The 21,359-nt window shown below is 39.0% G+C and overlaps 1 protein-coding gene across 8 annotated transcripts in view; it reads right to left on the bottom strand.

The window, feature by feature from the left end:
- Positions 1 to 21,359, bottom strand: part of PCNX1 (pecanex 1) — a 129,437-nt gene that overhangs the window by 93,694 nt on the left and 14,384 nt on the right. For 5 of the 8 annotated variants that reach the window (XM_075129655.1, XM_048852378.2, XM_075129656.1 and 2 more), the window contains exons 3-7: positions 19,933 to 20,038; positions 15,446 to 15,491; positions 15,330 to 15,347; positions 13,721 to 13,810; positions 9,936 to 11,627 (exon numbers count right to left, since the gene is read on the bottom strand). In XM_075129655.1, coding sequence (XP_074985756.1) covers positions 9,936 to 11,627; positions 13,721 to 13,810; positions 15,330 to 15,347; positions 15,446 to 15,491; positions 19,933 to 20,038 — 1,952 coding nt within the window. The remainder of the gene's footprint in view (positions 1 to 9,935; positions 11,628 to 13,720; positions 13,811 to 15,329; positions 15,348 to 15,445; positions 15,492 to 19,932; positions 20,039 to 21,359) is intronic. The other 3 variants (XM_075129657.1, XM_048852380.2, XM_048852383.2) reach the window with 1 other exon arrangement.

The raw sequence follows: 21,359 nt of genomic DNA, 5'->3' as shown, positions 1-21,359 counted from the left end.
ATTGTCTGTTGATTTTTTCGTGACACTTGAGACTGTCTTTATTTCAGGTCAAGCCAAGATGATTTAGTCCTAGACAATTTTTTCCCCAGTGCAGGTGGAAAATAAAACATTTGGCTGCACTTTTTTTTAAAACCATTTTTAAGTATCCCACAATACAATGGTGTTTTTTTTTTGTTTTGGGGGGAGTTTTTTTTTTTGGGGGGGTGGAGGGGGAGAGGGAAATCAAGCACTCTGTATCTTCCATCATTCAGCCCTGGGGAAAACTAGGTAAAATATCTAGTATTCTGTAATTGGTATTCTAAGGGGAAGTTTCCCTGGGGTAACAGGAAAACTCTTAGCAGTAAATAATACCCAACACCTGTAGTAAGCAACTAGGGTGTACTCCTCACTGTCAACAGCCACTACTTTGAGTCAGGCAAGTTTGTGCTAGTTACACATGCCTCAATTCCTTCTATGACTGCTCCAGCAAAAGCCTATAAGGCTGTCACCTGCCCAAAGGCTGATCGGCGGACCCCACTCAGGATCTGTAGCAATAAAGTACAATTGCATACGGGGTGGGCAATAATTTTTGCAGGGGGGCCACGCTATGAATTTTGGTAAGTCATCACGGGCCACACATTTCTACTATATTAACGGAGGGGGTGTGGGGTCTGGGAGGAAGTTTGGGTGCAGGAGGGAGCTCCAAGCTGGTGCAGTGTGTTGGGGTGCATGAGAGGGTGAGGAGTTTGGGCTCTGGGAGGGAGTTTGATGCAGAAGGGAGCTCCAGGCTGGGGCAGGGGATTGGGGTGCAGGAGGGGGCAGAGGAGGCTGGACAGAAATGTTAGATGCGCCAGACCCAGCCCACGGGCCGTATTTTGACCACCCCTGAATCAGATCAAGGTGTCACAGATCCACTGCTCATTGGGCACCCAAGATTGAACACAATGCTAGGTAGCTTCAGGAGAAGATCAAAAGGCTAAGATTCAGTACAGTAGGTCTTGCACAACAATAGTTTCTCTAGGGTCATACAAAGCACCTGTAAGGAGCAGGATTATCCTGGTACATAAGCCTTCCAGTGAAAAGGCTCAGATTGTCCACCTTTGCCAGAAGAGCATAGAGAGTACCAGAAAGCAGGCGTTAACTGCTGACTTATTGGTAGAAGAGGGAGTTTCCACACAAGGTACACTACTGTGCTTTCCAACTGTGTTAAGCTTTTGCTCTTGCATATAGTGGTATATGTGGGAAATATTTATTCTGAGCCCAGTGGCTAGCATTCATAGACATTGCCATTTTGGTTTTTGGGCTAGAAATAGCACCAGTGAAAGCAAAAGTTCCCTCACAGGGCAGGAGGAAATATAGTTTAGGCTAATGACAAACCCCCTCAATACTAAACTTGCTTACTCTGCAATCATATTCCCACTTCTGCTCCTACCATTGACACCATGAAGTATTAAATGGCTACTTATGAGATTGGAAGTTTCTGAACTACTCCACTTCATTTGTTTCCTCTTACTGCAGGTAGGTCTAAGGGATAAGTGAGTTCTACCAAGTTAAAGTAGTTTCAAGGCATTGTTGCACACCAGATTTTTACTTTTATTATATACCAAGCCCCTCTGCCCCCAAAAACTGTGTTAAAAGAACATTAAGGCTGAGAAGTTAGACACTCAATAGTTAAGAAGCTCAAGAACTAAGGCTGCCATTGCAACATTAATTCAGCTGCCAGGTGCATATGCATTATGATAGTTTTCCTATGTGACATCAGGCAAATATGTTTGGCAGAATAAAGAATGAAACAGCTTTTCTGGGTCCTAAAGCAATGCCTTGAACATTGCCTCTTATCTGTTCTTGTAACTCTGCCTAAATCACAGTCCATCCTGTGCAGTGAATGAGGCAGGAGTCCTGTAGAACAAATAGTTATGTTACTAGGCAATTAGAGACTATCCTACTGAATATACACAAGGAGGCCAAATTAAGGTTGCACAGGTAACCAAATTCTGGCATTTCTTAACTTCAGAGGGCTTGACTTAGCAAGCAGAACAGTCTTTTAAACAGCTTTATGTATGTCATTTCCAATGAAGAACCCAAAAAAAATCATCATGTGGAAATGTATTAACCTCCACATTGAATAAAATAATAAAAAAAAACTTGGTAGCAGTAGACTGTTACATCTGTGGACAAGACACTAGAGGCGAGGTATGGCTGAAGTGACACAGTGCTACTATCTTAAATTATCAGTTACACTGCAGAGGAACATTGGGAATCATGAATTGTGTTATTGGCTTAGGAGGGGAATGTTGCCTAATGATTACAGACAGCAAAACAGACATGTAGATTTGACACATTCAGCCTGAAAAGGCACTGAGACTTGGGTTGCCCATATTAGAGATGGGATTCTAGTTGCAGCTCACAAAAACAGGGTAATGGTGCCGATTTACTATAGACCAATAAATTAGACAAGGAAATAGGATGAGCAGCTCCTTAAACACCCTCTGTACTGTGTAGGAAAAATACCCTGCATTATCATGGGGGATTTCAATCCAGGGAGGATAAAATTAGAGTTAAAGGATTTCTTAAACTACACACATTTCTCTCTCTAAAAACAGAACTCTTTAAAATTAAATTTGCAATTATAAGAAGTTTAGGCCTTGATATAGGTTGTTATAATCTATTAAAATTTAAATAGATAAAAACATGATGTAATGAGTCCATGAGTCCTCAAATTTTGATAAGCCCATGGATCTGCTTTTTTTAGTTATACAAAGAATTTGGGGGGGGGGGGATATGTTTGTGATGTCAACTCAAGCATTAATACAATTTTATGTACTACATTATCGATAGTGTGTTCAGTCTTTACAATTTAGCAAACGCTGGTACTGTATTTTCTTTTTCCAGATGCAAGTACCTACAGTTTCTGTTGTGCACAAAGGCTTTTTTGCCTTACTTTTGGTTTCAGTTTAGTTAGCAGAAGCAGAGAGAATATTTTCTTCACTTGGACTATTTCATTCAAAATTGAGAAACCAATATGGAATGAAAGCAGGAAAGCTTGTTTTCCCTGTCAAATCTATGACTAAAAACCATTTGGAAAGGGATGAGATCTAATTCTAATAAAGTTGAAAAAAAGAAGCCAGATTGACAGAGGTATTTAGATGGAGATAGGTACCTAGACAGATTTCCAAAAACACTTTGGATTGTTTCTGGTCACTGTGGGCCAGATTTTCAAAGGTAGACAGATTCCTAGAGGGATTTTCAAAAGCACTTTGATTATGCGCTAAGCTCCCATTGATTTCAAAGGGCTTTTGAAAATCCCTCTAGGCCAGGAGTGGGCAAACTTTGTATATCTGGGTATGGAAATTGTATGGCAGGCCATGAATGCTCACAAAATAGGGTTGGGGTGCCTGGGGAGGTGGGGAGCGTGAGGGCTCTGGCTGGGGGTGTGAGCTCCAGGGTGGGGTCAAAAATGAGGAGTTCAGAGTGTGGGAGGGGGCTCCAGGCTGGGGCAGGAGGTGAGGGGTGAGGGCTGGGAGTATGGGCTCTGGGAATGAGGGTGCTCTGGGCTGGAACCGAGGGGTTCAGAGGCCGGGAGGGGGATCAAGGCTGGGGGAGGGGGTTGGGGCACGGAGGGGGATGAGGGCTCCAGCTGGAGGTGCAGGCTCTGGGGTGGTGCTGGGGATGTGGGGATGAACAGTTTGCGATACAGGAGGGTACTCCAGGCTGGGACCGAGGGGTTGAGAGGGTGGGAGGGGTGTCAGGGGGTTGGTGCGTGGGGGGGTGGCTCAGGGGTACAGGTTCTGGGTGTCGCTTACCTCAAGCTGCTCCCAGAAGCAGCAGCAGCATGTCCCCCTCTGGCTCCTATGCGGAGGAGTGGCCAGACAGCCCTACTGCGCACTGCCCCGTCCATGGGCACCCCCTCTGCAGCTCCCATTGCCCATGGTTCCTGGCCAATGGGAGCTGTGGGGCAGCACTTGGAGCAGGGCAACATGCGGAGCAGAGCCCCCTGCCTGCCCCATGCGTAGGAGCCGGAGAGGGGACATGCCGCTGCTTCTGAGCACGTTGCGGTCCTTGACCCTGCTCCCTGGCTGGAGTTTCTGGAGCAGGGCAAGCCATAGACCCCACTCCCCAGCTAGAGCTTGAGGGCTCGATTCAAGTGGCTCGTGGGCCGGATGCGGCCCATGGCCCGTAGTTTGCCCTCTCCTGCTCTTGACACCTGTCTACCTTTGAAATCTGGCCCATAGTGATCAGAAGCAATCCATCAATTCACTAACTATTTAATATTTCCTTTGTTTAATAAATCAGTTTTAAGTGCAAAACATGTTTTGCTAAATTTTTCTTATGTATCCAGCATATTTAAGGTAGTTTTATTTCACTAATGAAAAGTTCACTAAAGCAAGTTTTTAAAATGCTATTGCTGTGTATTTTTAATTGAGTTTTTCCAGACAAATGTAACTGGACATAAATCAAAAGTAAAAACTAATCAAGTCAAGAAATGCGTCAGTCACCATTTTCTAACCCAAATGTAAAAAAATCAAGCATCTGAAGTGTATGTTAAGACAACTGCTTAAACAAATGTATATAGATACAGTGTACCTTCCCTTCTAGAAAGAAGCACTACAAATGTTGTGTAAAGGCTAAATTTCTTTGCAAACGTTGATACCAACCACTGAGAATTAAGCCTTTAGGAAGGTAACTAAAAAGCCCAAATGCAAAGCAAGATTACTTTTTAAATTATTCAAATCAAGGTTTCCTTCCTGCTGATTTAAATCAAGATTAACAATGGTGAATTTAAGTAGCTGATTAAGATCAATCCACCCTATTTCAATCTAACGGTCATACACTAGAGGTCTCATGTTATGATGTGTAAAACAACATTGGAGTTCCTTAGATTTATACATGAAAGCTTTTTAAAAAACAAAATTACTTCAAGCGGATTGCAATTCTATACTAGACCATATTATGATGGAAAGATTAAACTACCAAATTAAATTGATGGCTGCCTAGGTTCAAGAGATCAAACTAATTTCATTTGCTATGTCAAATAGAAATATATATTTGGTGTTTTAAAAAAATGCATGTTTCCAAAGCTGAAAATACATGAGCAAAACCAAATGGGAGGACATATTTAAACATAAGATTGTAAATAACTTTGAATTGTTTAAACATGCTCTATTACATTCAAAAAAATGAAAGAAGGCTTCGTTCATTAAAATCCAAGGGGAAATGAAGGCATCAATTAAAAAAAATCAATACACAGCAAGTGAAGCAACAGACACTGTAGACAATTGATAAGGGAAGCTGAAGGTTACCACTAAAAAATTCAGTGGTCAGTAGAATTAAGCATAGTAAGAAGGAATTCTTTAAATATGTCAGGAACAAACAAAATCCTAGCAATTGAATAGGTTTGACGTGAGACATGGATGTTGAAGTTATTACTGATGAAGCAGAAGAATTAAATACTTCTGTTCTGTATTCAAAAAAGCAGGATGATGTATTCATATCTCACAGTGCTAATGAAATACTTTATTCCATCAGTAACTAGGGAAGATGTTAAACAGCACTATTAAACATTTTTAAATCTGCAAGACTGATAACTCATACCCAAGATTATTAAAAGAAGTGGCTGAGGAGCTGTTTGAACTCTCTCATCTATTAATGTTGATTTTTAGAAATTTTTGGAACACTGGGGAAGTACCAGAAGACTGAAAAAAGGTAATATCAGAGAGAGTTAACAGGATGATCTTGGTAACTACAAGCCAAGTACCCTAAAAATGAACTTGGACAAAATCATGTAAAGACTGATATGGGATGTAAATCAGTAAAGAATTAGAAGATGGTAGCATAATTAATGTTTTTATGGAAAATACAGCTAAAACAAACCTGGATTTTTTTAGGACATCACAAATCTGATTGCGAAAGTATCTGTGTTAATATAATTAGATTTCTGTAAGGCATTAGAATTAGTCCCTCATGACTTTCTGATAAAAAAATTAGTATTATACAAAGTCAATGTTGCCCACAGTAAATTAAGAGCAAATTGATGAAAGATCACAAAAAGTAACCGTAAATGGGGAATCTTCAACCAATAAAGTGTTTCTGTTGGGGTCCCACAAGTATCTGTTCTCAGCCCAATGCTATTCAGTAACTATCAGTGACCTAGAGGAATTATAAAATCATGCCTAGCAAAACCTGCAGATCACTTAAAGTGGAGGAGTGTCCAATCATGATGGGACACGTCAGTTATACAGATGAAACTGGACCACTTCATAAAATGGGTTTTTAATACAGCCAAATCAAGCTCACACACCTAGGAACAAAAAGAACGTATGTCACACTTACAAGATGGTAGACTATCCTGGAAAGCAGTAACTCCAAAAAGGACTTTGGGGTCACAGTAGATAACCAACTGAATATCAGCTTCCAGTACAATGCCAGAACTAAGAGGGTAAACAGGAAGTGTATTACCTTTGTATATGGTTACTAGTGAGACCACTACGGAAATGGTGTGGCCAATTCTGGAGTCCACACTTCAAAAAGAATCTACGGAAATCTGCAAGGATTCAGAAAAGAGCTACAAGAACAATCTGAGGACTAAAACACATACCTTATAATGAGTGACTCAAAAAACTTATGCCCAAATAAATTTGTTAGTCTCTAAGGTGCCACAAGGACTCCTCGTTATTTTTGCTGATACAGACTAACCCGGCTACCACTCTGAAACCTGTCAAGAAGATCAGTCTACTTAGAAAGAAAAGTTAAGAGGAGACTATCAGTCTACAAGTACCTACATGGGGAAGAGACTTCTGCTAAAACATTCTTTAATCTAGTATGAAAAAAGAGACATAACCAGAGCCAAAGGTTGAAAGCTGAATCTAGACAAATTCAGACTAGAAATAAAGGTGCAAATTTTAAACAGTTAAAGTAATTAGCCATTGGAACAACCCATCTTGGGAAGTGGTGGATCCTCCATCACTTGAAGTCTTTGAATAAAGACTGAATGTCATTCTAAAAGAAATGCTATAGTTCAAACAACTTAAGGGCTTGATGCAGAAATTATTGGATGAGGTTCCTTGGGCTGCGTTATAGAGGGTCAGACAAGATGATCTGGCAGTAAGAATCCATTAAAATATTCCTTGAGATGCAGTTACTGTGAGTGATACGGAGTGGAGGAAAACACACAAAAAAGAGAACGATGGAAGTCAAGGAGAAAGCAGTAGATGCTTATTAGGCGGCTGGACATGGAAGCTAGTCCCAGCTTATGAAATCAATGGAGAAATAAAAACTTGAGACATATAGCAAGGCACAGAAGCCTAGCATTGCCTTCTAACAGCTTGAGACAAGAATGTTTTAGCCCACTAAGATATGCCCTTCACACTCCTCTCCAGATGTCCTCCTAACCCACCAGCCCTGAACTGAGTTCAGGTGTACTAGGTAGCTCTCCATAACTAGAGCACATACTGTACAAATTTGATCACTTTCTCCCAAATATTCTTCTTGTTCATCCAAGCAGCCTATTCAGAGCCTTAGGGATCTATGCCAGAAAACAGGCATTTTGGCAGGAACAGCAAATGGAAGGACTTCCCACGTTAAACAAAATCTTATACTGTACAGCTCACCGCAGTTAAGTACCAAGGAGTCAATCCCTCTTGGTTTGGTATGCATTGTCCTCATAAAGGGCCTGCAAATTGGCAGCATATTTCTACTATCAATGTACCACTTCTTCCACAAACTGAAGGTGATTAGTGTTCACATGAAAATTAAGATCAGTCATCTTTAGAGACAGTGTATTGTATCCATCCTTGTTTGCACATCAGAAACCATTCAAACAAACAAAAACACTTACACTAAAGTAGTTTGACTGTACTAATAAAAACCAAAGTGAACTTAAACTAAGAAGAGTGCAGTTATGGTCAGAACAGTGAATACATACATAGTCCCTTTTATTAATCAGATCTGTTCCCAGTAGGTATTAAAATCAAAACTGCTTACTACTTTGGTGACAAGGGTGTTTTTACTATGTTATAACCATGTTAACCTTGAACTATTTGTGAAAGAACAAGCTGGATTCTTTCCTGACTCAGATTGCTTCATTAGGTGATTTGTTAAGTTCCAGAACTCATTACTGATGACTAGGGCTCGGTGTCTGTCACGGAAGTCGTGGAAAGTCATGGATTCCCCGACTTTCCACAAGCTCCATGACTTCTGAAGCCGACCCTGGAGACCGCTTGAGCAGTGGTCCTGGGGACGGCGGGAGCAGCCACAGCTCAGCGGCCCCCAGCAGCACTCCCAGCAGCAGCCAGAGCAACTGTTGCTCAGCCCCATTCCCCCCCACACTCCCCAGATCAGCAGACCCCTCAGGCACACCCCCAAGTAGAGATCCCCCTCTGGAGGCTCCCCAGATAAGATTTAGTCAGGGGTATTTATAGTACAAGTCATGGACAGGTCATGGGGCCGTGAATTTCCGTTTATTGTCCGTGATGTCTCCATGAATTTTAATAAAAATACTCATGACTAAATCGTAGCATACTAATAATAGACAAGCTAGAAAGAACCCAATTTGACTTGCAGATTTCACACTAAAGGCAACTAAACAGGACCATATATATATTACAAACCAAATGAAATTTGATCAAGAATCACAGACCCTAATGCCAGTTTCACAATAATTTTTCAGAAACTAAATGTACTTTAAGTTATAAAGCTCGCTTCTAAACCAAAGGCAGTAAAGGGATAGTATGAGTTGTGTTTAGTCTTCCAGATAGACTTTAAACAAATTCCACCTAACAAGATGAAATATTCGCTACCTTTTATGATTTAAGCAAACTTAATACTTGCTCTAATAAAGGTAACTTAATTACAATTTCTTACAACTTAATTACAACTGTTTATACAGGCTGCATCTACCTACACACTTGAAGTTTTATAGTTTTCATGACTTTCATTAACAGGATCCAGATATCAGAGATGAAATCCAAATTTAAAGGAAACTAGAAGTCAGACTGAAATAACCAGCAACTATACAGAGGTCCTGAAAATTCTTATTTCTGGTCCATTCAATTTCCACAATCAAGTGACAAGAGTCAACCTTCTGGTTTAAGATAGCCAGTTTGGCAAAATGACTCACGAAAGTTCAGAAGCTGAAACAGAGATGATTGATTGATACTGATGAAATCCTCATTATGAAAAAAAAACAGAATGGTACATCCCTATGTTCACTTTGTCTGCAACCAATAAGTCAAGTTTACATCTCATGTTCCATCAGTAATCCAAGCAATTTTAAACAGCAAGAGGAAGCTACATTCCCCTCATTGTCACTGGAAGGACTGGGTTGGCTCATAATAATGAGAAAAAAAACTAATCCTGATGAAAATAACTTTGCTCAACCACCTTGGTAACAAAGCTAATGCAAAAAAATCAAACTCCTATAAAGAATTTGTGAAGTAACTAAACTGTCATGAGAAAAAGCAATTCAAGACACAAGGGTAGATTTTTTTTTTTTTTTTTTTTTTAAGTTTAGTGCCAAACCATGCTAGACAATTCCAATTAACAGGCACAGAAGGGTTATTCTTACAATTTCAAGTAGCACAAAGTCTTAAAAAAAGCTTTATAATTTAACGTAGGATTTTTAAAATTTGTTTTGAGAGCAATCGTGAAGCAGGTCTAATCTCAGTTACAATGATATAACCCAAAGACACAGTTTTGGTAAAAAAAAAAAAAAAAACAAAGAATATTAACAATGGATTCTATAATATTTCATTACATGCCCTTACACACAGTCCCAAAAGTTTTGTGTCCTCTAAAACACAGAACTTCCATGGGGAAACTTTTCTTTTGTCTCCAGTAAAACTAAAACCAGAACAGGATGAAGAACTGAAGCATAGTTTAAGTCAAAGAGCAAGTAATCAGGGATACCAAATTTAGTAGCAACATGTGGTAATGTTACCTCTGGTAGCTTTTTTACTTACCTCCACCAGCTGATTCTTGCTCTTCCCCTTCGGGAAACATAGCTTGGCTTGGTAAGCTATTCCTAGAACGAGTGACTGACTCTAAATGTGAAGCCCTTCCCAATAGAGATAGCTCATCTAGCACCTCTCCCTCTTTGGCTTCCAAATCTGATTTTGAAGTGGTTAATTGTTTTATGTTACCTGGTGCCATTAAGCTATTTGGGTTATTTAAACAGGCTACAGTACCACTGTCCAGACTTAATACTCTGGCACGACTCTTCACACTGTTAGTGCTAGAAGTTCGACGTGTTGAACGTTTTTTGCTAATTCCTTCAGAGCCTAAATGGGCTTTATGGGTGTTCAATTCTGTGCCTCCTCTTTCTTTAACGTATTTGGTCTTTAGAGCATTGTACTTGCCCTCAGGAGACTGGCATGAATGGGAAGTGGTGCTGGAAGAGCTATCACTGCTGAACTGGTGGGCTGACTGCATGCTTGAGGTCCTGCTCAAGTCACTCTGATCACTGGAGTCCTCGTCATGACAAAACACAGCGCTTTGGGGTTTGGTTCCAGACACGCCTCGAAAGGAAACATATTCCCTATGCCGGCTTGAGTCAAAACTACTAGCCCGTTTTTTTCCTGTCCGTCTCCTGCTCGATTTATGAACAGAAGCTGTCCGGTGGAGTAAGTTAGAGGATTTAGGTCTTACGTCTCCTTCCTTTTGTTTACCACCTGTTTCTTTACAAGTTCTTGAATCAACTAAGGCAGCCAATTTCTCACTCTGATCATCTCTTGTTTCAGCAGCCTTCCCAGGTGGCCTGTCTATTTGTGTAGTTAGTTCATTGGCATGTGGGTTCTTATTGGCTTCTTCTGAAGCAGAGGCACTAAGACCCCTTTGACTGTGTATCTCATCGGATGTGTTAGAATCCTTTGCTTCTTGAACACCACTATTAGTGCTCATTTCTACAGCAGTCCTTTCACTACTAGACCTTTTATCCGTAGCAGAGCTACTGTCATCCTCCGAGTCAGTACAGCAGTCCTTTTTCTTGCTGTTCTCTCTCTCTTCTCTAGGAGACTCCTCATGCTCTGACAACACATTTTCTACATGAGTTGAACTGGTCTGCTCACTTTTGTAGCTACTGATGGTACTGTTAGTGTCACGATCAATTCCACTGCAATAGCTTTCTGTTGAACCACTACTCCTACCACTCAGGCTTCTCAGACTGTCCACGCTTTTGTCTGCTTTCAAAGATTTGCTCTTCCCACTCTTGGCCAGCTGTTGGGGGCTACTACTTTTCAGGATGTCATCTAACTGAAAGACTCCTGAAATACAAGAGTTCTCAGCTAAGGAGTCTTTGGATCCACAATGGGGTTTGGAAGCTTCTAACTCACTGACTGGATCTAGTCCTCGTCTTTGTTGATAGAGAGGGAAGTCATTTAGAGAAGCATCTGGAAAAGCAACAGCAGAGCTAGAGGTCCTTGGCACACCTCGTGGTCTGTGATCTTTTCTATAGGAGTGGGAATGCAAAGGTACAAGAGAAGCCACTTCAGTGTCACATGCACTAGATAGAGACTGATCCACATGGTGGTTGTTAGGGAGGCACACTTTATCACTGTTGTCCCTTGGCAAATCCTGTCCAGAGGATAATGAAGGCTGGATGGAGACAAAGGAGTCATTGGAGATCAGATGAAGAATCTTCTGATCAGCTGCCAAATCTGCGTAAGTGTACATTTGAAAATATTAAAGTCAGCAAGACATACAGCTTTGCTTTTCTACTACCAGGTTACAAAAGAAACAGTTCAGTAAAAAGTTAGTTAGTTTCTATGACAGTAATAAATAAGTTTTACAGGTCCAGTTAGCTAGACTGCAACATTTCAGGTTCTGGGAGACTTGCTGAGCAGTAAGTTCGTAGACAATGCCAGCAAAAATATAAATATCGCTGCAGCACTTGTGAGAGTGTTAAACATGGGCTACATTACCAAACACTAAGAAGTAACATAGGACTGTGTCAAGAAAGAGCACAGTTGTACATCATTTGTACTGAGATTTATACATCTTCAGTACTTCAACAGAACAGCATTATTAAACATTATGTCCCATCACACCTTATTATTGAAGGTCAAAAAAGCGATTCCTCTTCGTTAGTGATCTTTGTCACATATTTAATGTTCTTTGATGCAGTATGTGCATCTAGTCCCTTTTTCTGTAAAAAAGGATCAGATCTGCTCCTTTGTAGGAAAATACAGTAAATGTGACTACATTCACAATCTTATATAAATTAAAAAAAGTGATCAGAACAGTCACTGCAATAAGACCCCATGACTGAAGTGACTTAAGTAGATCCAAAAGATATACAGAAAAACCCATCGAGTGCAATAGTTTCCTACCATAGACTATAAAATGCTATTAACAAATCTGCATGCACTGGCAGCGAACAGCTGGATCACACTCCACCTGAAGGGAAAGTTATTAGAATTCTTCTAAACTGCAGTGTTGACTCCCAGATTTAGGTAAACAAGTAGTTACTACTTATTCAGAATTGAACTGCAGCTCTACTCTGGAAAATGGTGACGTCAAAAGTGTATCAACAACTGTAGTATCACATGCACTAAAATTACAATTATTTACATTATATTTACAGAAAGATTTTGCCTTCTGCCTGCCTTGCAGAAAGCATCAAGAGTGAAGCTCTTTTTCTTCTTGTGCATTACCACCAATATAGAAGGCCTGGAGGCCAAATTAGGCCAACACAGTTACCACTCCTCATTGTTTACAGTGGGTTCCTACAAGTGTAACTAACTGATTGGAACTTAATACACAGTAGATCTGACTATGCACAAGAAGGAGCGGAATCCAGATGACTCTTAGCTAGCACTGCTAAGCTGGAGTAGAAAGCCTGAAACTTACTTGTCAGTGAGGCAAATAGTCGTGACTCTGAATACACAGGGAACCTAGCTACTGGGTAAGATGGTGCAATTTATACTTAGCCATTACTTAGGTGCACTCCTCTGAAATATGACGAAGAGAAGTCATCATGAAAAAAATTCTCTACGCTGCAAATTTATATTAAGCTTCACATCTAACAAGATTTTTTCATGGAGTTATAAACCCATGAAAACAGGTTTAAAAATAAAACTACTGACAACCACAGAATATAAATTAACATGCAATGAAAGGATACATGATCACACATTTTCAGGCATCACAGTAATAGTTCCTCACACATACTGCTGCAACATGCAGTTTCTGATCCTGCAAGCATTTTGCTGTAAATATGCCATCAAATACAAAAACCCACTCCAAAAATCTTACTAACCTTTTGTAATTTGTACCCAACTACACCAGCGTCATGCCTTTTAGAGGGTTTTCAGTGGCAAGGGGCCAGAATGTACAGCATACATCCAATACCTTTTGGACAATGCCAAAAAATTGAGCATGCATCCAAAGGGTGAACTTCAGAGGATGCACACTGTATATCCCAAGGGCTTACTGTAATTAAGAAAAGAAGAAACTCCAAGACACCATGTTTTTGGTTCCAGCTAAATAATAAATGAGTTATCCACATTCTTTCCAGCAGTATCAATAGTGACACAACATGAGCTTCATGTAACAGACCCTGACATTTAACTGAAGTGTTAGGTTTTTTTGTATGACCAACAATGAGGTTTTGAGTTGTTCTAAACTAACTTTTATTAAAGTGACATTAGGCGAACTGAATAGCCCCAGTGAAGTGCATATCGATATAGAAGTTTTATGGCAATCATGGACCATAATGCCAGATTAAAGCACAATAAACCAGAAGTCTCACCTTGTTCTTCACTCCCTTCTTTACAAAGACTACAACTCCGGCCAAGACTTAAACTGATATCATCAGAAGTCTTCGCAGTGTCCGTATCTCCTGTATATTGTAAAAAGCATATTAGTGCTCAAAATATTAACTTTTAAATCTATTGAGGATACACTTTAAAAAAAAATATTTCTCTTACAAGTAAGACGCTAAACATAACAAGATTCAAAATTTGCACTAAGACCTCAGCTTAGTCACTTTGCTTGAAAATGTTTTAACTACCATAATTAAGTAACATAAGATTACTGTAATAGAAAGGAATTGAAGAAAAGTGTCTACTTTATCAGTTAGTTTTACTTTGTATATAAGCAGGTTCTCCTTTTCATTGTGTGGGTCTTCAATATAGCAAGTGGGAAGGGAAAAGATATTCTTACAGAGAGAAAAAGGAAAATGCAAGCCTGATGAAAATTTAGTTTTGCTCAGAGGTGAATAGCTGAAGCGACTTTTTTAAATTTTTTTACTAGATTTTAAATTTACAATATCCCTTAAAATAAGCTTGACATGCAACTTCACAAAACAGCAATCATGTCAATTCTCTAATAGAAGACGGAGCATATGAGGAGTTTGCCAGGTAATGCAGTAAGCTAGGTTAATCATGCTAGCTTGACTGTATTTTGCAGACAGTAAGTTATTTGTTTTTAACAGTTGTTTTTTTTTTAAATAAACCTGTAATAAGAAATGTTGCCTATTTTTGAAAGCAACATTCTGATTAATGAAGACTAGCAGAAACAAAATGCTATGACTTTCCTTGAGCCTTGTTTACATTAGGGTTTTTAGCCACTGGAATGAAGCATACACACAACACACTGGTATAAACTGTGACTTACACTGCTGCAGCTTCCCCAGTTTGAAGCCATGTTAATCTGCACTGGTACAAGACAGTTTACACTTTTTTTTTTTTTAAACACAAATAAATTGGTCAGTCTCTAAGGTGCCACTAGTACTCCTTTTCTTTTTGCGAATACAGACTAACACGGCTGCTACTCTGAAACCAGTTTACACCAGTGTACAGCTTCTCTATCAGAATTTTGCACAAATACAGCCACACTAGTGGCTAAAAACTATGGAAGGGTGAACAGAACCATGAAGAAGATAAAAATGTACATAGATTGACTAGCAAGGCAGGGAAGAAAACCAGTTATTTCCTTATTTACATTAAAAAGTTGCACATTTAAGGAGGCCACCTTCCATTTTGCCTGTTACAAATAATCTTTTCCACTAAAATGCATTTTAAAATAGTTATTCTGGACAATACTTCTTCTCTCCTTATTTGTTGGATCCTTAGCATCCAGTAATATCACATTAAAGTATTGGTCCACCGGCTGCAATGGCTGCAGGGGAAGTAATAAATGAGTACTTAAAAGGATAGGGAGCGAGAGAGAGGAGAAAAAAGTCAGGTAAGCACCTTTCTGGGACATGTATAAGTATAGATACCTTTCAGGAAGTGAGACAACATGGATTTCTATGCTTTCCTTTCCCAGTGAAGTTTTAAAAAGTTTCTCTGCACTTGTAATTACAACGCCCAAAGAATTAAGAATTTGTCCAGTCAGCACGCAGTGTACTCACTCACCCCTATAACAATGGCAGGCTGAAAGATAAAGATGGTGGAAAGGATTTGGAAACATCACATCGACACCGACTTGAAATGCTCCTGCAAAGCAATATTAAGGATAGGCAGAATCTTACCTTTGATGGTTGCTGTTGTTCCAAGACGAGATAATCCTGATCCAATCTGGAAACAGGGCATATTAAAAAAAGGAAGAAAAGAAGAGTAAGCCTTTTCCAAGTTACATGGCACCTGCTGTTTCATAGCGTGGCAATGTGTGTACATTATTTACCTATACACATAAGGGAGATTTTAGGTGCCATAAATTGGGCACCTAACAATCCTTTGTGTCTTCACAACTGTCTGTGAATGATAAGCCATCTCATCTATTAAAGAGTTAACACTAAGGCTCTACCTAATTTGCAATATTATGGATCCCACAATATTAGGCTTCATTGCAATTTTAAGCTTACTTTGCACAGTCCACAATTTTGCATATATTTTGAGGTTTGCAACACACACTTTTTCTCCATTCATACAGTAGAACCCCATTTATATGAGCTGATAGGGGCTGGGGCTCCTGATGTCAACCCCAGGCATTAATGACAGTAAAATAGTTCAAGCAAAATGTCTGGTTATCAAAAAAAATATTCATAACAATACTTGAGTGTTTATATTGCTCCAGCAAATTTTTTTTAAAACAAATAGGTCTTCTCTGGCTTTTTCAAATTACCGCAATTAATAAAGGTCCATTACTACTTTTTCCATGATTTTCCATTTCTTGTCTGCAACTCAGCTGCAATTACTTGACAATCATTCCACAATTCAAGTAGGGCCTTAGTTATTACCAAGTGGCATTCTTTTCTTTATAGCAATTGGAAGTAGAGACTTCAGTCTTTTTAAATATGCAGACTTTAACCTGACAGCTTCCCTTTAAATTATCCAATATTGAAATAAACCACAACAACATTGTTGCCAGGCTGACAAGCGCCAGGCTATAGGTGCCTATAGAGATGAAGCCTATAATGGTCCAAGAAAAAAAAATTGATATTGAAATATTTGTCCCTATTTCCTTTAACCTGTTTAAAATAATAATCAGAGACATACTGGTGATGAGGATCCAGCTATGCAATACTGAGAGTCTATATTGTCCGAGTTATACAAGACAGCTTTGGACAATTGGTGATCATGACTACACTATTAAAGCATAAATCTCTCTGACAAGCTGCATGGCTATAACTGATTGTATAGATGAAATCTTAATAAGTTATGCTGAAATCCCAAAAGCATATCCAGTATCAGAACACAACTCATTTACTCAATCAGCTTTGTTCCTGGCAACTACTTCTGCAGCATACAATTAATAATAAATCTGAAAAGTATTACTATAGTGCCTAAGAAATCAAATCACAGACCAGGATCCCATTGTGCTAGGTGCTGTACAAAACAGAACAGAGTCCCTGTCCCAGAGAGATTACTATTTAAGCATTTTTTTAAATTTTTTTTATTTTTTTAAAGATGGAGGATACACATTAATTCTAGCTTTGTGCTCTGGACGGTACAGTAACAATAGCACGCGTTTATGCAGCTGTGAGAAAAATTAAGAACCCAGATTCATAAACTATTCAATTTTTATGCATGAAGGGCTTCAGTACTCCTAAAGTGATGAAACCCTTTGAAAACACAGAGCTGACCCTCTTGGTTGGTTTTGCTGCTACACTCCCAAGCCACTTCCCAGGTTCCTCATCCACCACTGCCACAGAATCCTTCAAAAACAGACCAGCGGCAACGAATACCTCCTACTGTGTTCTGATCATGTGAAGTTATTTTAGCCTGCAGATTAGCAGGCTCTCTTTTTGCTGTTGCCCCCACTCGCTCAGGTGGTTATCCCACTCTCCACCACATTACACCCTTTCCCTTTATGAAAAGGATTTAAGAACAAAGTTAAAATGGCTGATTTCCAGCCAAGGGGTGGCAGGAGAAACCAAAGTCCAAAACACCTCACCCTAAGAAAAATCTGTAACAGATTTGAATTTGCTTGATAAATCTTGCAGAGCAGTAGCTGTTTAATAGCTAGAGCTTGTGTTCTTATTATGTTAAGAACTTTTAGCTTTCTTCACATATTTTGCTTCAAATTATCTCCATTAAGTACATAACTTAAGAAAACAAATACATTCAAGATACAAGTTTTACTGCGCAAAGCCAAAACATGCTTTTGTCTTTGCATCACTTTTGCAACCAACCACCAGTTAAAAAAGCAAGACTTGCTTAATTTCTAAAGAAAGCTGGATACATTTCTTTACCTTCAAGCATTAAAACTAACATTTTATTTCAGAATGCTCTCTTTATGAACTATGTCTTCACTTTACATGAAAGCTGCAGGAGGGTATATAATCCACTTTTTTGAACAATTCAGTGGAGTCGAAGTTTACCTCATTAGTTCTATTAAAAAGCCATACAAGCATGCAGACAAATTCTGCTTCCTCACTCAACACTAGAGCTGAATGAATAACTGTTTTTTTCCAGTTTGGTGACTGACACGAAAAATCCAGAAAAATATTCAGTTAATTTTGAACTGGAAGTGTTTTTAGGGTTTGGGTTTTTTTAAAAAAAAACCAAAAAGCCAAAACAAAGATGGTTCAAGACAAATGAAACAAGATGTTATTTAGAATCAACATTTCATTTTGAAACGAACTTCCAAAACTGTTCCTTTGAAAGTGTAAAAATGGAACAGATTTCCCAAAAAAATTTCAGCTGAAACTATTCATTAAATTCAGCAACTCAAATCTGAAATTGTTTCAGCGTCCCAAAAAATGTATTTGTTGTGAACTTTCTATCCACTGAAAATTTTTTGTCGAGCTCCACTCAGCACTACGGAAGGGAAGAGGTCAAATACATAGTGATAGTATTATACTTTCAGTTAAAATAGTCATTAACACATTAGTCTGAAAAAAAGAGAGAAGCCACAGGAATTTACTTGCTATAAGCATTTCCACTATTCTGCTCATGATTTACTGGTTTGAAAAGGAAACTATCAAGGTTGACAGGCTGAAACTTGAAAATGGAAGAAGAGATGGAAAGAATATAGAGCAGAAAGCAAAAAGGAGTGGCAGCTGAAAACAAAGGGATTATGTAAAGCACCATCCTTACTTCATCTTCATGAAGAAAGGAGGTAGGTCATACTGCCACAATCCAGCTATTTTCTCCTGTAAATCTTGCTGCCTTCAAGTGCTTTGCTGAACAAGCAGAATTGGTACATAAGCACTAGAAAAAGTTAATTCCTCCAATGCATTTAAGACATACACAAGGCTCAGGTGTTTACTGTCCCTATGCCCAGTTAATATTACAGCGTCCATGATTTGAGAATAGAAGGTCCCAATTTTTCCAGCACAGATGCAGCTTTAATCCATCCTCCTTCTCCATTATGGAGCCAAAGAACACTGTGCGGTTAGCATTAAAACACACAAGAATGGGTCACAAGCAGCAAAAAGCAGCTTGTGCCCTCTCCATGTGCTCGAAACACTACCAGTCATACCAGTGCATCAAAATCACAGAGGAGTGTTTATAAAGCCACAAACTTAAGTTCCCTTCAAACTTGGTCTGCACCTATGGGGGAAGATAGATATAGATGTATGTGTGTATATATATAAAACCAACACTGGTTTAAAGAGCCCTCTTGTTATTATAAGAATATATTCCTCCCACAACCCCAAAATACTTGTTCTATTTAAAAGATGAAATGCTAGCAGCAAGTTCTTACAGTCCTGACCTGAGGGGGAGGGAAAGGAAAACAGAAAGCCATGATACCCACTTTCTGCAAGATAGGTGGACAAGACAGAATGACCAACCTCCTAAAAAGTGAGTTTCCATGTTTAGTGAAGGAAATAATTGTTTGCTGTGAACATACTTCATTTCTGAGTTCCCATATAATGCTATAGAAAATTAGGGCATAATACGATTACATTAAAACTGAAATCTCAAAAATTCACACAACCTTGCCATTTTGGTTACAGCGGCCCAAAATTATAACCCCTCCCCACCCTGCTTCCCCTCAAACCTCCAAAAAACGTAACAGAGGATTAAAGTAACTGGGACACTGACACAGTTCTTCTTGGAATGAGAGAGATTTAGAGTTTCTCCATTCCCACCAGCTTATCTTGCTCTGTTCCCTTTAGCCAACATTTATGACTACTGACCCTGATATGTCAAGAGTAAGGTCTCTCAAAAAAGCCAGTTAGCACAATGCGAAATAGCCACACAAGGTAGTAATGGAAAAAACTTCCTAGGAAGAAACTTCCATTCAATTTTCTTAGCAACTTAAATTAAATTTGCCATTTGGGTAACTAAAAAGGTTAATTTAATATGGAAGTGCTAGGTAAGAAATTCCCAAAGAAATGAAGTTGTAGAGCTAATGGAGTAGTAGGAAAGAAAAGACATTTCAACTATTGGTCCTAGGGCACTGAAGAAGTGTTTTACAAAAGAAACTAAAAAAAGAACAGGGTGACAGAACAGACCGTTTAAGTTTTTCTTTCGATGGAAAAAAGGGGGACCGCAAGCTTACTGGGAACAGCAACAAAGACTGCAGTAATGATTAGATAGCAGTAGTTGGATTAGCTTTAATTCCTACCTGGTTGTTTGGGTCTAGAGCAGCATAAGAATTGCGTGAACTGCAGCCAACTGGGGGAGTGGCTTCTCGTATGAACTCAGACATCTCAATCCCTCCACCAGGGTCACTAAAGAAAAAGTAAAAAGACAATACGATGCTTTTAAACCACTATTCCCATTACCTTTACTCATATTTGCTAGTAATCCAAAAGGCACAATGTTTCAGGTCCTGATTTAATACAGGCTATTTGGGTTTGGTGTGGTTTTTTTAAACTTCAAGGTATGTGAACAAATAGATACCAAAGTACATTTTCTACTTCACTTACCATCTGTCATGCTAGGAGGGTTTGGTCACACTGCAATCTGGCTATTTTGGACTTGTGCAAAGGCTCTTGGAGACAATGCAAAGCAGTCCCTGAAGACATTCTAATTTATGCTGGGAACTAGAATGGTCCCCAGCCACCTCCTGAACCTGAGCCTAAGAATTAGGGCCAGAAGATTTCGAGCAGGATAAACTGAATCTTATTTAAACTAAAATTAACAGATTTTTCAGCCAACCTACATAGACCAAAAGCTAGAGCCTTCTGCAATAAAAGTTTATGAAAGGGATAAATAGGCTCCATCTCCAACGACTTAGGAAATACTTGAAAATGGGACCCCATTTTGGTACGGCTCAACAGTGTAAAGTATATAGTAGCAAGTAACTATTCCTTAAACTGAAGCATTCCTGCTAACATGAACAATGGTTGGGCAGATCCAGGAAAGCAAACACTGAATTCTGGCTCACTAACTTAAGTCTTAGCTAAAACAGAGGATATTCCTTAAATGGTTTTAAAATAAATGAAGAGTAAAATAAAGTTAAAAGGAGCATTTCAGTTTAATTACAGTATACATTACCACCGCAACTGTGCTAGGATAATAATGCCTTGCAAAAAATATTCCTATTTTTCCCCCAGTGAGTAGCATACTCAGAAATGTTGCATTCATTTAAAATATTAGCAGGCACATTACTTCTTAGTGTGAATTTTCAGATGGGTGGGTTGAGCAAAATTGGCACAGTTTTCTTTTAAATGAGCTAAAAAAAACTAGCATGAGAATTAGTTCACCCCACTAGGGCTCCCTTATACAAGTAAACCTAGAGTTGTATAGCAGTCATCCCTAGCAGGATATAAAAGACTGACAAAGCATTATTGAAGCTGGGAATATATAAAAATAAGTTTTGCAGGCACAGAAAGAAGTATGGATTTCAAAACTCAAATCATGGCATCTATAAAGGATTTTGCAACTCCTCAAACTCAGACCTTCAATTTACCACCAACCAATTATAATCTTGGGTGAATTATATGTTCATTTGTTTTCCCTATGAAATACTGGAATTTGTCCATTCCTGATTTATCTGTTGACTTCTGCAAGTGAATTCTGAGTGAGAGAGAAGTTGCCAGTTTCAGA

This window comes from Caretta caretta, chromosome 6 (assembly GCF_965140235.1).
Source record: "Caretta caretta isolate rCarCar2 chromosome 6, rCarCar1.hap1, whole genome shotgun sequence".
Lineage (NCBI taxonomy): Eukaryota > Metazoa > Chordata > Testudines > Cheloniidae > Caretta > Caretta caretta.
This window is presented reverse-complemented; position numbering and strand designations above follow the sequence as displayed.